The sequence below is a fragment of the Miscanthus floridulus genome, chromosome 16 (assembly GCF_019320115.1).
Source record: "Miscanthus floridulus cultivar M001 chromosome 16, ASM1932011v1, whole genome shotgun sequence".
NCBI lineage: Eukaryota > Viridiplantae > Streptophyta > Magnoliopsida > Poales > Poaceae > Miscanthus > Miscanthus floridulus.
This window is the reverse complement of record NC_089595.1, coordinates 75760322-75775149: the sequence shown is the minus strand read 5'-3', so window position 1 is coordinate 75775149 and position 14828 is coordinate 75760322. Positions and strand designations below refer to the sequence as shown.

The following is a 14828-nucleotide window of genomic DNA, read 5'->3' as shown; positions in this document are numbered from 1 at the left end:
AAGCGATGGGCCCTGATGGTATCCCAATCAAGGTGTGGAGATATCTCGGGGATATAGCTATAGTATGGCTAACAAGATGTTCAACAATATCTTTCGATCGAACAATATGCCTGAGGAGTGGAGAAGAAGCATATTGGTACAAATCTATAACAACAAGGGAGATATCCAAAATTGTACTAATTATCGGGGAATTAAGTTGATGAGCCACACTATGAAGTTATGGGAGAGAGTCATCGAGCAACGCCTGTGGGGAACGACGCAGATATCAACAAACCAATTTGGTTTCAAGCCCGAAAGGTCAACCACAGAAGCAATCTTCTTAATAAAATAAGTTATGGAGCGATTTAAAGAGCAGAAGAAGGACCTCCACATGGTTTTCATTGACTTAGAGAAGGCTTATGACAAGGTACCAAGAAATGTTATGTGGTGGGCTTTGGACAAACATAAAGTCCTATCAAAGTACGTAACCCTCATCAAGGACATGTACAACAATGTTGTTACTAGTGTTCGAACAAACGATGGTAACACAGATTACTTCCCGATTAAAATTGGACTTCATCAAGGGTCAGCTTTAAGCCCGTATCTCTTTGCCTTGGTAATGGATGAGGTTACTAGAAATATACAAGGGGATATCCCTTGGTGTATGTTGTTCGCTAATGATGTAGTGTTAGTGGACGAAACCAAGCGGGATTAAATAGAAAACTAGAGTTATGGCGACAGACCCTTGAGTCTAAAGGTTTTAGATTGAGCAGAACTAAAACCGAATACATGAGATGCAACTTTGGTGGAGCTGCATAGGAGGAGGGAGATGTGAGTTTGGAAGGTCAAGTAGTGCCTAAGAAGGATACCTTTTTGGTATCTGGGATCAATGCTACAGAGGGATGGAGATATTGATGCGGACGTTAGCCATAGAATCAAAGCAGGGTGGATCAAGTGGCGACAAGCTTCTGGCATTCTCTGTGACAAGAGGGTACCACAAAATCTAAAAGGCAAGTTTTATAGAACGGCGATTAGATCGGCTATGTTGTATGGAACAGAATGTTGGCCTACAAAGATTCGATATGTTCAACAACTAAGTGTTGCAGAAATGCGTATGTTGCGATGGATTTGTGGTCACACAAGAATATACCGAGTTCGGAACGATGATATACGTGATAGCCTAGGGGTAGCACCAATTGAAGAAAAGCTTGTCCAACATCGGTTGAGGTGATTTGGCCATGTCCAAAAGAGACCTCTAGAGGCACCAGTGCATTATGGAGTCCTAAGCCAAGCTAATAATATGAGGAGAGGTAGAGGAAGACCGAAATTGACATGAGGGAAGATAATAAAAAGAGATTTGAAAGTTTGGGATATACCTAGAGATCTATGTTTGAATAGGAATGCTTGGAAAGCAGCTATTGAAGTGTCTGAACTGTGACTTGGGACTCTTAGTGGGTTTCAACTCTAGTCTACCCCAACTTGCTTGGGACTAAAAGGTTATGTTGTTGTGTTGTTGTGTTGTATAGATTTCACGTACTCTGCTGGCTGTCAAACTTTTGTTCTTCACTTGTCTCGCATTTGTAGTCTATTAATTATGTTCAAGAAATATCAGACAAATAATGTATTTCCCTTTATTCCAATATTTCCTCCATTTGTACTAGAATATAAACTGTAGCTTCTAGACAAACCCAGGACTCTACATGGACATAAGGAACTATAAAACTATATACCAAGAATCCACAACAGACTACAGACTTCAAATAAAAAAAAAAATGATGAGTATCGTAATCACTATATATCGGTAAAACTTGAATCGCTAGTAATCATGGGTAATGTTTCCATCCTTGAGGAGACTAGCGAATGTTGCGAGTTATTAGGCTCTCAAAAATGCTGTACAGGTCCTTGTTTTCAGGACCGAAGATTTCATCAGCCTTTCTTAAGGTATCCTGTAAGAGACATTCAACGAATACCAAAAGGGGATCAGAAAATTAGTTCATAAATCCCCAAACAGATGTTCATTCAGTGTTGATCCATTTATACCTCTCTGGTCTGCCTGTGTGCGTTCAGCTCCTTCACATTAGCCAGGAATGCACCAAACTGCTCATACGATAATCGATTTCTGCATGTACAACAGTTAAAGAGGGAAATCAATCACACACTTGGAAAAATGAACACAATTTTCTTTGTAACAATTAAGCATCAATGGAGTTGAATGGTTTCTTTCTAGATTTCTGGAAAACAAGATCCTCGAATCAACTAAGCCTACTGTGCAGCTATGTGCAGTTCTTGAAGGCACTACATGATAATAATTTCCGAAAGAAAAATAAGTACACCAAACTCCTTCTATTAACTCATCAAATATTACACTCACAAGGCTTGAGGTATATTTCCGAGAAAAAAATCTACTGCTAAACTGAATACTTGGAAAAGAGCACTTCTGCACATACCTGACCTGACGAAAGAACTCCTTTCCATCAACTCTTGTTCGTCCTAAAACAAATAACTCTCAATGAGAAAGAGTATATGGATAGCTTGTTTATGATTTCGTGTTAAACACAGAAATCAAAGATCCGAACCTAGTAAGCAAACAAACAGTTCACTTTTGGGTCCAGTGGAACTGCAATATATTTTGATATTTACAAACAGATGGCAGTGAAATTGTAACATATCTTGACCAATTAAATGTAATATATGTTGATTGCTGAACAAAGCAGCATTAACATACAGTATAACTAGCTCTTGGGGTTATGAGCTAACCTGTTTGACTTGGAGCGTCAAATGGAGAGCTATGCTGACCAGAAAAGCCTGAGGACCTGTCATTAAACATATTCATCGACGTAATGGAGATTGAATGCCGCCTTGGCGGTGATACCGATGCAAAACGCCTTGGAGGTGAGCCTGGGGGAGTCATCCTTGGTGTGCTGTTGTACGATGGCAAAAATACATGTGGACGTCCAGGACGGGGTGGCATAGGTGCTGCAAGTACAAAAAGGTTCTGTGCGTAAAACATCATTCAACATATTTTTGTATTAGATAAGATTAAGTATATGAAACGGGAATGTACCATCTGGGTCAACTTGGTTATTTTCCTCCGAAACTGAACTTGCAGTTTCTGAAACCTGTGATGATTTGGAAGTTGGAAATGCAGAATTTTCATCTGACAAAAATCAAACAGTCAACATTACCCTAGGGAACTAGAATGAGACTTTTCCCTACAAGCCATTATAAAAGTTTCTAATTCCTTCTCTGCCACAGAAATTTTGGCTGCCCCTCCTCAGTCACTCACGCAAAGTTTTCTGGTCCCGTGTGCCACTTCCGTGAGGTTACAGCATGACGGCCGGTAACGGAGGGATACGATGACCCTTTTGCCCCTGTATCCACTTAAGTCCCACGAAAGACACCACAGTCTGCCATTCCTCATTTCTCGTCTCTCTCAAAACCCTAGCCGAAGGAACCAAGGCGGCGGTGACCAAGCAGATTTGCACACGTGAGGAGGGGGTCTCATGGGGTAGGGATCAAGAGGTTGCCCCACTGGATCCAAGGCCGCGTGCAGCAGGGGCCTTGGTTGAGGGTGACCGCGAGATCCAACCATGGCGGCGGCGAGAAGAGGCGGCGGTGACCAAGCAGATCTGCACACGTGAGGAGGGGGTCTCATGGGGTAGGGATCAAGAGGTTGACCCACTGGATCCAAGGCCGCGTGCAGTAGGGGCCTTGGTTGAGGGTGACCGCGAGATCCAGGGAGTCGCCATGGTGGAGCCGGAGGTGCGCTCGGCGTGGATTTCAGACGGGTAAGCTGTTGTCTTCTTCTTCTCTTGTTGTCTTCCATTGTCATGCACTTAGCCTAATTGTAGGTGCTTAGTTTGTTGCCGTAGATCTGCCTTAATCGATGGGTGTTCGTATGTAGGATGGACCCCAAAACGAGCTATAGATTAGAAATAAGGATCGTTGCGACAAATTCTCGAAGCCGTTGGTTTAGCATAAGCATAGTTGTAGATGCTGACACAACAAATTTCAAGGATTTGGTCGAAGACATTGTGAATAAGTACCCTTGTGGTTATGGTGACATTGTTGACATGTTCTACTATTGTGGTGAAACCAAGTCCAACATCAAAGTCAGCAGTGACCATGATTTAGTTGCTATGTTTTCCAAAAATGCTAGTGCCAAGACCTGCTTGTCGACCTTTGCTTACCATCCTATGGGTACTGATACACCAGTCATTCCACTATGGCATGATTTAGCAGAAATGCCTAACTCCTCTATGCAAGCCTGTAACCTAGCTGAGCCTACACCAGCACCAACCCAAACACAAGCTTCCACTCAAACACAAGCTTCCTCTCAAACGGCAACAACCACTGATGATGACAACTACCTAAACAATCCCGAGCCACAGAATGAGCACGTGGGTGTGGATGAGGAGGGCATGTACCTAGAATTAGAGCCACGGACCAAGTGTACTGATGCATTTGAGGAGGATGTACCAGTTTCTGACTCTGAATGGGAATCTGATTCTGATAATGATGATGATGATGACTATGAGGAGGATGAGGCAGATGAAATGGTCAAAGATAAAGTTCCATTTAGTAATCCTAAAATAGTGTATGACAAAAATGACCCACCAATGACAGTAGGCAGCATCTATGAAAATATGTCTTGTTTTAAGTTGGCTTTGGCTACACATGCAATCAGAAATGAGTTTGAGTTTAACATAGAGAAGAGTGATCCAGGGAGGTACAGGGTCTACTGCAGTGCCAAAATTGATGGATGTAGGTGGAGGATTCTTGCATCTACAACTGCAGACAAGACAACAGTGAAGGTAACTCTTGCCATCTTTCTTTTTTTTGTTGATTTACTTATAATTGGTGTGACATATTTGCAGGTGAAGAAGAACCCATATCCTCATGAGTGTTGGAGCACAAGAAGAGGTGGTAAAGTGAAGTGTGCAACCAAGTTTTGGGTTTGTGAAAAGGTAAAGGACTGGGTATTTGAGGATCCCAGAGTGTCAGCTATGGAGCTACAGAAGAGGATCAAGGATAAGTTCAAGATGGTTGTGCCATACAAGAGAGTATATAATGGTAAGAAACTAGCTCACAGCCAATTATTTGGAGATTGGAAGTCCAGTTTTGACAATCTGTATAGGTTCAAGTTGCAAATTGAGGAATCTTGTTTAGGTAGCTTTGTAGTTATTGATCATCATACCATTAATAACAAGATTAGGTTTAAAAGTACCGTTCTTTGTCATGAAGCCATGCATTGATGGGTTTCTTCAAGGCTGTAGGTCATACTTGTCAGTTGATAGTACATTTCTCACGGGCAAGTTTAGAGGTCAACTATGTGTAGCCTGTGCAGTAGATGGACGCAACTGGATGTATCCAGTTGCAGTTGGAGTCATAGATTCAGAAACAAATGAGAATTGTATATGGTTCATGGAGAGACTGAGAGATGCTATAGGTAGTCCACCAGGTCTGACCTTCTGTACTGATTGTGGTCAAGCAGTGATGGCCGGTGTGAGTGAGGTATTTCTTAATGCAGAGCACAGAGAGTGTATGTGGCATCTTGTTCAAAATTTTAAGAAAAAGTTTCATGGACAGGTGTTTGATGATCATTTGTGGGCATCATCTTACAGTTGGAACTCATACCTTTTTGAGAAACACTGGTCAGCAATGGCAGCAGCTAAGCCAGCAGCTATGGTTTATCTACAGCAGAACCATAAGAAGCTATGGACCAGAAGTCAATTTGGAGTCACATGTAAGATAGACTATGTCACAAATAATTTAGCTGAGAGCTTCAACAACTGGATCAAAGGTGAAAAAGAACGGCATTTGGATGACTTGCTTGATACAATCAGACAGAAGTTATTAATCAAATGGAACCACAGAAGGAAGATTGCAAGGCAGATGCAGGGCAAGATACTTCCACATATTGTGGACAAGCTGAAGGAGCAAAGCAGGAACCTAGATATTGATGTCATAACTAGCGGCGATGGCATTGCAGAGTTGTGCGCAAGAGGAGGATCAAGCTTCAGATTTGTTGTGAATTTGGACCAAAGGACTTGCACTTGTAGGGCTTGGCAGGTTTCAGGCCTACCATGTAAGCATGCACTGGCCTACATCACTAGCATAAGAGGAGAGAAAATTGAAGACCATGTGGACAACTACTACTCGGTGTAGAAGTTCAGGTCAGCTTATGAGGGTATCATCCCTGCCATTCCTGATAAGTTCATGTGGCCCAAATCTGATCATGGCTTCTTCATGCATCCACCTCTTCTCAAATCAACTGCTGGTAGAAGGAGGCAGACAAGGTTCAGAGGAGGTGCTGATGGTGGCAACAAAGGCAATAAAGACAGGCACCAGTGCCCTATTTGCCGTGAATATGGGCATCACTAGTACACTTGTAAAGATGGAGATCCTGCAGACATTGCAGCAATGCTTGCTGATAGGTGAGATTCTTTGTTTCAGATTTTTGTGTTGGGTTGTATGTGACATACTTAGCAGCTATGACAGTTTGTATTTATCTATTGCAGGGGACCACCTAAAAGGAAGAAGAAAAAGGCAACCCCAGCCTCAACTGAAACAAGCACTGTTCCTGTTCCTACCAAAATGGTGTTCCCTGATTTGCCCCCTGGTACAACTGCCACAACTAAAGCACTACTGGAAATAAGAGGAAAACAACAGCAGCAGGTTCTAAGAAATCAAAGAGCTCATCCTCTGCCTCAGCAGCTTCAATCAGGTAGGCTCATGTTCTTGACATTTTCCTTATAATACAACTATGACATATACCAAACACTTGTAAATATACGACACTATAAATTTTGAAGGTTTGTATTCTCCATACCGTTTTTGCAACACCCTAGTTGTTCCCTGAAACCCCATTCAAGTTTTCAGTAAATCCTAAGCAATATATGTCAATGTGGTGTCATGTCATATGATTGTACCTGATCAAGGCTGCCATCAGCCACCTGCTGCGGCTGCGAGTCGTCACCGGAGCCCGTCCTCCCGCCGGCGTGCTTCGTCTGAACTACCTGCAGCCCCGTCTATGGGATGACTCAAAACTCCAGATATTTTGTAACTCATGTGGTCTGTCTATTGACATAACCTGCATTTTATAAGACCAAAACAGTGGTCTGTGCATGACCAAAACAATGGTATGGTCTATGTCATGACCAAAACAGTGGTCTGGTCTATGTCATGACTGTTTGTAAAATGCTGTTATGGTTTGTGAAATTTTCGTAACTAGTTTGTCAAATTTGTTGTTCTGGTTTCTCTTTTTGAATATGTGTAACTGGTTTATTAAATTTGTGGCGTCAAGGGCAAGTGCAAAATTCTGCTCCTGACGCCTGGACACAAGGGCAAAAAGGTCTTTCTATCCCTTCATTACTGGCCGTCATGCTGTAACCTCACGGAAGTGGCACACGGGACCAGAAAACTTTGCGCGAGGAACTGAGGAGGAGTAGCCAAAATTTCTATGGCAGAGAAGGAATTAGAAACTTTTATAATGGCTCGTAGGGAAAAATCTCAACTAGAATATGGTGGACCTCGCACAAGGACCACGAGAATAATGTAGTACCTGATGGTGCAGAGGAGAAATTTGAAGTTGCTGCAACTCTTGCCCCGGGAGCAGTATTCTATTGAAAAGTAATTTAAAAAGAAAAATCACTCTCAATTCAGCTACAAATACAAACAAGGGAAGAATTGAAATGCTAGTCATTTTCTAGGTTCTTGAGTTAAACAACTAGACACAGCCTGAATGCCAGACTTACATCACTGCTGTCGTCTTCCTGGAGGGACTGCACAAGTGTCTTTTTGAAAACTTCCAACTGCACAACAAAGTAGAATATAGGCAGTAAGGTACACAACTATGAAGTTTAAAATGGTATAGCAATCAAGGCTTATGTACAGCACCAATCAATGGTTGGACATGCTTACGAGAGACAAATGCTTGACATGTTAACATTTGTTCAGTTTGAAATTATGATGAGACTGCTACGTAATTGTTCCAAACTAGTAGTGCAACACACAGAAATCTGTCAAATTCTTCCCAAAGTGTTTTATTGGTACCTTGGCGACATCTCTGTTCAACTTCGTAACGGTGTTGGACAGCGCAGAGTTGTCCCGCAGCAGTGCCTCCTGTACGTCCATCGTCCACGATCAGAACATGAAGAAGCATTCGACTGTTAAGTAATTTCGGTTGCCCAAATTGCGCAGCGTACATATCACGCAGCTACATTGCTGGAAATAGAGACGACGTTAGGCGCAAGCGTCGCGGGACCAGAGTCGCCGACAGGTGGGACCGACCGAAGCCACCATTCCCCGGAAAGCACAGCTCAGCCTCAGCCAGGCGGCGCAGCGCCCCAGAGGCGGCTAGTAAACTGACTAGCGATTACCTTTTCCTCCTCGGCGCGGCGGAGGCGGCCGGTGGCGATGGCGAGCAAGGCGTCGAGCTGCTCGACGCGCTCCCGGAGGTCCTCGGCCTCGGCGTCGCGCTCGGCGAGCTGCGAGCGCAGGAGCGCCGCCTCGGCCGCTCCGCGGCCGGTAGCGACGGCGAGCGCGGCGTCGAGCTGCTCGACGCGCTCCCGGAGGTCCTCGGCCTCGGCGTCGCGCTCGGCGAGCTGCGAGCGCAGGCGCGCCGCCTCGGCCTCGAGGCGGCCGAGGCGGTGCGAGAGCGCCATGGAGGTGATCCTGCGCGCCACGTCCAGCTGAGCGAACGGGTCCGATGGCAGCACGGACATCAGCTCAGCGGGCAGCCCAAAGTCCACCACGGTCGGCGCCGCCTCCCCGGCCGCCGCGTCGTCCTCCCCCACCATCGCGGCCGGAGGCGCCGCCTCCTCCCCTTCCTCTGCCATGTGTCCCCTCCTGCTCCGCGCCTCTTGGACTAGTGCTCTCCGCTCCTTTCCGTGCCGCGACCGTTATCTGCCCGCCCGCGGGGGGATTAGGCTGGTGGGGTGCGAGGTCTCTTTGTGCTTGTGGTGGCGCGCGAGGGCGCCTACCCGGCTGCCCCGCGCCACGGGTTTGGGTGGAGGGTTTTGGTTGGAGGCTTGCGCGGTTGCGCCCGCGTCGCTCTCGCTCTCGGTGGGCGCTGTGCATGTGCGGGGAGCCGGTGCGCCGTGCGCGTCTGGTCATCGGGAGGCGAAGGCGTTGGCGCGGCGCGGGCTGCCTCGGCCTCGGCTATGGGCTGCGGGCTGCGGCATAGGCCAAGGGCGCGCGATTCGCAATGAACGTGTGGATCGGGGTGCCGGCGAAATGGCGTTGGGTGGCTTATTCTGGGCGGTGATTCGACACGTTGGAGTGCACGGGGTCCGGGACTCCTCGCGAGATGTGAAGATTTCGAGCTAGGAAAGCGGGTTTGGAACTTCCGGTTGAAGGTTGCAGTGAAAACTACGGATGGTACTGTCTCTTGCAATTTTCACCAGTGGTACTGGGTATTTTAAGGCTTAGATCTAATGTAAAATCGCACAATAGATATTTTACTGGTACGGGGTATTTTAAGGCTTAGATCTAATGTAAAATTGCACAATAGTTCATATTTTGCTGGTACTGGGTATTTTAAAGCTTAGATCTAATGTAAAATTGCAAGCTTAAATCTACCGTTCTTGAGTAAATTAATTCATAGAGTAAGTCAAACTTTTTAAATTTGGCTGAATTAATAGAAAAGAGCATCAAGACTTATGACACCAAATTGGTATATAGATTATATGCACCGTACATTATATTTTTATTATGATGTGCTCATTTGGTGGCATAAATGTTCCTACCTTTTTATAAATTCGGTCAAATATAAAAAGCTTCACTCAAAACAACCCTAGGAATTGAGATTTACTCAGGGATGGAGGGAGTATATTTTGTATGTTTGTACTTTTTTATAAATTCGGTCATATATAAAAAGTTTAGCTCAAGACAACCCTGGAATTGAAAATTACTGAAGGACGGAGGGAGCATTTTACATGAGGACGATTGTAGTTTGATGGAATATTACTCCCCAAGAGAATATATAATACGCGTACAATTACCTTCCATCCAATGCGACTGAGTGACTGACCGCCAGGTAATACTCTATCCGTCCAAAAAAGAATACAACTACGTGTTGCGTATCAGCAAAAGTAGATCATGTTTAATCATATTTCCAGTAAATACTATTCACATTTACAACTTCAAAATAATTTATTATAAAAATACATTTCATAATTAATCTAATAATATTTATTTAATATCATAAATAGGGAAAAAATTTCCACACCCTCCTCCTAACCAGCCTTGCCCACGCGCCCAAGCGGGTCAGACTCACGAACGAGTAAACCCGATCGACATGTATACAGTGTACCGCGCATGCCCATCCCGTATACATCGATATACCATTAAATGATTTTTTTAATCATTAATTATCCCTCCGTTGGAATTGCTAGCAAATTCATCCATACGCCGCCATATCTGCTTCGTTCCAACCGACTAAGCATTCTTCCTCATCTAGTTGATCGCCGCTCGTCCCTTGCGGCCTTGCCCTCGCTGCAGCGACCGGACGAGTGTACACGTTGAGAAGACACGGGCCGACGACACCACAACAGTGCGGCAGCGAAGGCAGCGCCGCTGGAGGCTGCCGGACGCCGGTCGCCGCCGGCAGACGCGGCGCCGCGCGAGGCGGTGTCGGCCGGGTCGCGAGGCAGCCATCGACGACCAGCTGGGATGGGGGAGGCGAGCGGTAGAGAAGGAGAAGGGTGTGGGGGAGGAGGTAGCAGACGCCGTCGAGGTGGCTGCCCGCGGCGGTGAATTTTTTTTAATTTTAACACTTTTTCGAAACTAATTTTAAATCTAACACTGTTGATTTTTTTAAACTAACATTTTTGGTTACGTCTATTACCCTAGCGTGTCGCGCCATGCATGGCGGCGCGGTAGAGGACTGACGTGGCGGCGACCAGAAGCGCTGACCGCTGACGTGGCAGGGCTCTGCCGCGCCACCGATCTTGGTGCCCTAATCCGTGGCACGGCAGAGCAGGGTATAGCCCCGCGACCAGTCCCGTTGCCCGAGCAGCAAGGCCGCCTATGCGTCGCTCCCGCGCCCGCCCGTCGCCAAGCACGCCAGCCGCCGTGCCACGAACGGCGACAGCTCGGCCCTCCATTGCCGTCTCCCTCCCTTCCCTTCCATTCCCTGGCCGTCTCCCTCCCTCCTCGTCCTAGTTCAAGGTAATGACGCATATTTTAATTTCGTTTAAATGGTGAATAGGATATTATGAATGAGAGTTAAGGTTAGTAGGAAAATTAAGTTTGAGAACTATGGTGAAGATATTAGTTTGATTTTGTCAATGTTAAGGTTAATTATTTAGTTAGAAGTATGTTTGCCATGTATATTTTTGTTGCTATAATTGTTGTTTATAAAATTTTAGTTGCATTGCAAATGATTACATTTTACATTAATTTGCCTTGTTTTGATTGATGTTTAATTTGAACTGTTTTATTAGATGGAAGACATGTTTCGGGAGCAGTTATGGTGAAAACGGGGTCGTCCTAGAGAAATGTACCCCGACGAGTCTAGTAAAGATGTCCGCGTCCCTCCTGAACTCCCTGTCCCTAATTGTTACTGTGGTCGTCCGACCGACGTGTTTCAATCGAGACATCCGGACACAGCGGCTCGTTGCTTCTATATGTGCAGTCGTTTTAATGTAAGTAATTGTTTCCACTATCTTTTTCTTCTTCATTTGTATTACTAGATTACTAATATTTTGTTGAATTTTTGTTGTGTAGGACCATGAGATGTGCTTTTTCTTTTAGTGGATCGACAGTGCAGACAAGTTTGACCCCAAGTACCTCTTTTTCGTCGGTTGGTGGAGAGGGCGACATCCACGAGAGCACTTTGAGCGGTGGGTTCCACCTCCCCCTAACCCCCTCTAATGACGGCTAAGGAGAAGCACTTAGCCACAGTTAGACGACTCGAGAAACCTCCTCTGTGCCATTGCGGAGACCGAGCCGCAATAAACCCTGACAATACGTTAGAGTTTGTATGTCCAAACAAGCATGAAGTAAGTGCAAAGTGTATTTATTGAAATATTGAGCTATATGTGTCATATACTAATGTCACATTATTTAGGTGTATTCAATGGTGAAGTGTCGTTTCAAGGAGTGGTTGTATGGTCCTAAGAACAAATGGCCCGAGGAACCTCCAAAAGCAAAACAAAAGAAGAAAGAAATATTAATTTACAAAGCACAACCAGTCAAGTACGAATGTGGTGTTAAATCCAACTACGGTTTAGTCCCTTCAAAGCTTGGAATAGACCATTATTGCGGCCATATGATTGACTATGATGAGGTTGATTATTTTTGTGGTAACCATGAAATCGTATTTTGTTTATTTTGCTAAGGCATATATGATATAATATATCGTTTGAACAGAGCACAAGAAAATGCAGGTGGGAATGTTATGATGGTCAAGCTAAGTTCTTGGATGAACTGAAGGGGAAGTAAGTAATTGCACGGAAGAGGGGATATGGACCTGACTACATCAACCTTTTTGTTAAACATCACAAAGACAAGATGCGTGAGTTTGTTAGACAACGCGATATTTATAACCCGATCGACGTTGGGCTTGTCAAATGGGGATTGGAGAGACGGGTGGCATTAGAGGAGGAGAGGGCAAGGAAGGAGGCAAGAGAGGAGACAAGAGTACAACTGCAGGTCTTGAACGAGCATGTTGTTTTATTATGGCCAGTGAGTGCTTGAAAGCCTTTTTTTCGTTGCCTAATTTTAAATATAATATAATCGCGTTGCTAACTGATTGCATTTTATACATAAAGGGATTGGATGCAGCGAGGACCATGCTGCAGAGGTGGCCCATGCAATGTACGAGAAAAAGAAGCTAGATGAGCACAGAAAACGAGCTGGTCGTACCGTTGAATCACCAATTGTGTTGTCTGATGAGGGGAACAAGGATGAGGATGACACTGTTAGACTCAGCGAGCTCATCGCTCTAGCAGAGGCGGACTTGTAGGCGAATGAGGCTGAAGACGACACTACTAGACTGAGCGAGCTCGTCGCTCTAACAGAGACATGCTTGTAGACGGAGGAGGCTGAGGACGACACTGTCAGACTGAGCGAGCTCATCGCTTTAGCAGAGGCGGGCCTGCAGGCGGAGGAGAATGACGACGCGTTCTTCACTCAGGCCGTAGATGAAGCGGAGGCCGCTTACTACAGGCGAAAGGCAGATCAGGGCAATGTAGATGACCCTAGCCACAGTAATAGGGTTATGGTTGAGGATTAGTACTCGGATGACGAGTTGCTTACTCAGTATGTTTCTGACTGAGGGTTTTTGATTGCGTCGTCTGTTAGTTCCATACTTTATTAATGATCAATGTAGTTATGTAGTAAAAATTCTATTGTGTTGTCTTATATTCCATTTGAACTACTGATGTATTGTACCCATGTATCATGTACTCAAATTACCCATGATCGATCTTAAGTGATCACATCTGTTTGTATCGTGCGTTCAAAATTTCTAAAACGAACGTAATCATTTGCCGTGCCATAGCCCAGGTTCTGATGCTCCATAGGCATGGTTGTGCCGCGTCAGAGCCCACGGCGTGTCTGTGCTGCGCCATAGTACATAGTGCGTCAGTGACGCGCCATAGACCATGGCGCGGCAGTGATGTGAACAGACAATGGCCAGCTACAATTGAGTTATTGTCGGTGCTGTACAAAACTACAAGTGTTGTACAAAACGAACATGAAGCAAATAAATGGATAACAAGTTGCCACACAACATTTTGATTGGTTTATGAGTCTACAAGTTTTCGACGACAATATTCTTTCAACATAAGTTCGACGTAATGAACTAAGTCCCACGAATATAAGGATCCCTTGAACACCTCTTGGAAACCTCGTCGTCCGGTAGAAGAAGGGGGTCATCGTACTCCACATCAAGAAGGGGATACAGCTGGTGTGGCGTGGGAGGGGCCATCCTGTTATAAAATGATAAACAAAGGGTTAGAGTATTCAAATTAATAATTTTTAGATTAACATTATGTAGCATTGCAAAATTTGAACTACTTGTTATGCAATACGAACACAATATGAAATCACCTGCTGTCTTCTATGCCGGCTAGCCTTGTGGACAGATTGTTTGCAAACGGAGCAAAGATTCCTGCCACGGGTCTCGTTGAAGTCTCCCCCGCCGTATATGTCTTCGCCATACCCTCTCATAGCCTCCATGTCCCCCTTTAGTCGCTTCTTCTTCCTCCTACCCTTCCCTACCTTCATTAGATCCGGATATGTCACGTAGTCATAACCATTATAAGGTGGCCACTGTGTTGGGTTAAGATATGGCTCGAAGCTCATCTCCCAAATACTAACGGTGTTCGAACGGAGATACAGGGGTGACATATATGGCAGATCCTCATAGTTGTAACCGTGAACCCTGCAGGCCGTGATCATATGAGAGCATGGGGCATGCATGATCTGAGGGATGTTGCAACTGCACTCTACCTTTTCAAGATCAACTCGGTAGTTTCGTCCACCATAACGTTCACCGCCCAAGCTTGTGCCACCCTTGCCCCGTACACTAAAGATATGGCAGCGATGTCCATATGGCTCGGTGGTGTGCTGCTTGACCAATTCCTCGGCCTCCTTCAAATGTTCAGCTCTAGCCTTTCAAAAATGCTCCTACTCAGCTATATTTCTCTATGCAAGTTCCCACCTCTTCACAAAATATTCATTGCACTTATGAAAGGAGAACTCAATAATTTCAGACACAGGCAACGATCGAACTTCGGTGAATACACGGTTGAAGGACTCTAAGGAGTTAGTGGTCATGATGCCATACCTGAAACCCCCCTCGTCATATGCTAACACCCACTGAGCCTTTTGTTCCATCT

The 14828-nt window shown here is 45.1% G+C and overlaps 1 protein-coding gene across 1 annotated transcript; it reads right to left on the bottom strand.

The window, feature by feature from the left end:
- Positions 1 to 1587: 1587 nt before the first annotated feature.
- LOC136512326 (uncharacterized protein At4g15545-like) lies at positions 1588 to 8934 on the bottom strand. Its single transcript, XM_066506292.1, has 9 exons — positions 8361 to 8934; positions 8035 to 8103; positions 7737 to 7793; positions 7544 to 7601; positions 3044 to 3136; positions 2737 to 2955; positions 2427 to 2469; positions 2020 to 2098; positions 1588 to 1925 (listed from the first exon to the last, which is right to left on the bottom strand). Exons 1-9 carry the CDS (start codon positions 8817 to 8819, stop codon positions 1833 to 1835), a joined length of 1170 nt encoding a protein of 389 aa, XP_066362389.1. The 5' UTR covers positions 8820 to 8934; the 3' UTR covers positions 1588 to 1832.
- Positions 8935 to 14828: the final 5894 nt, after the last annotated feature.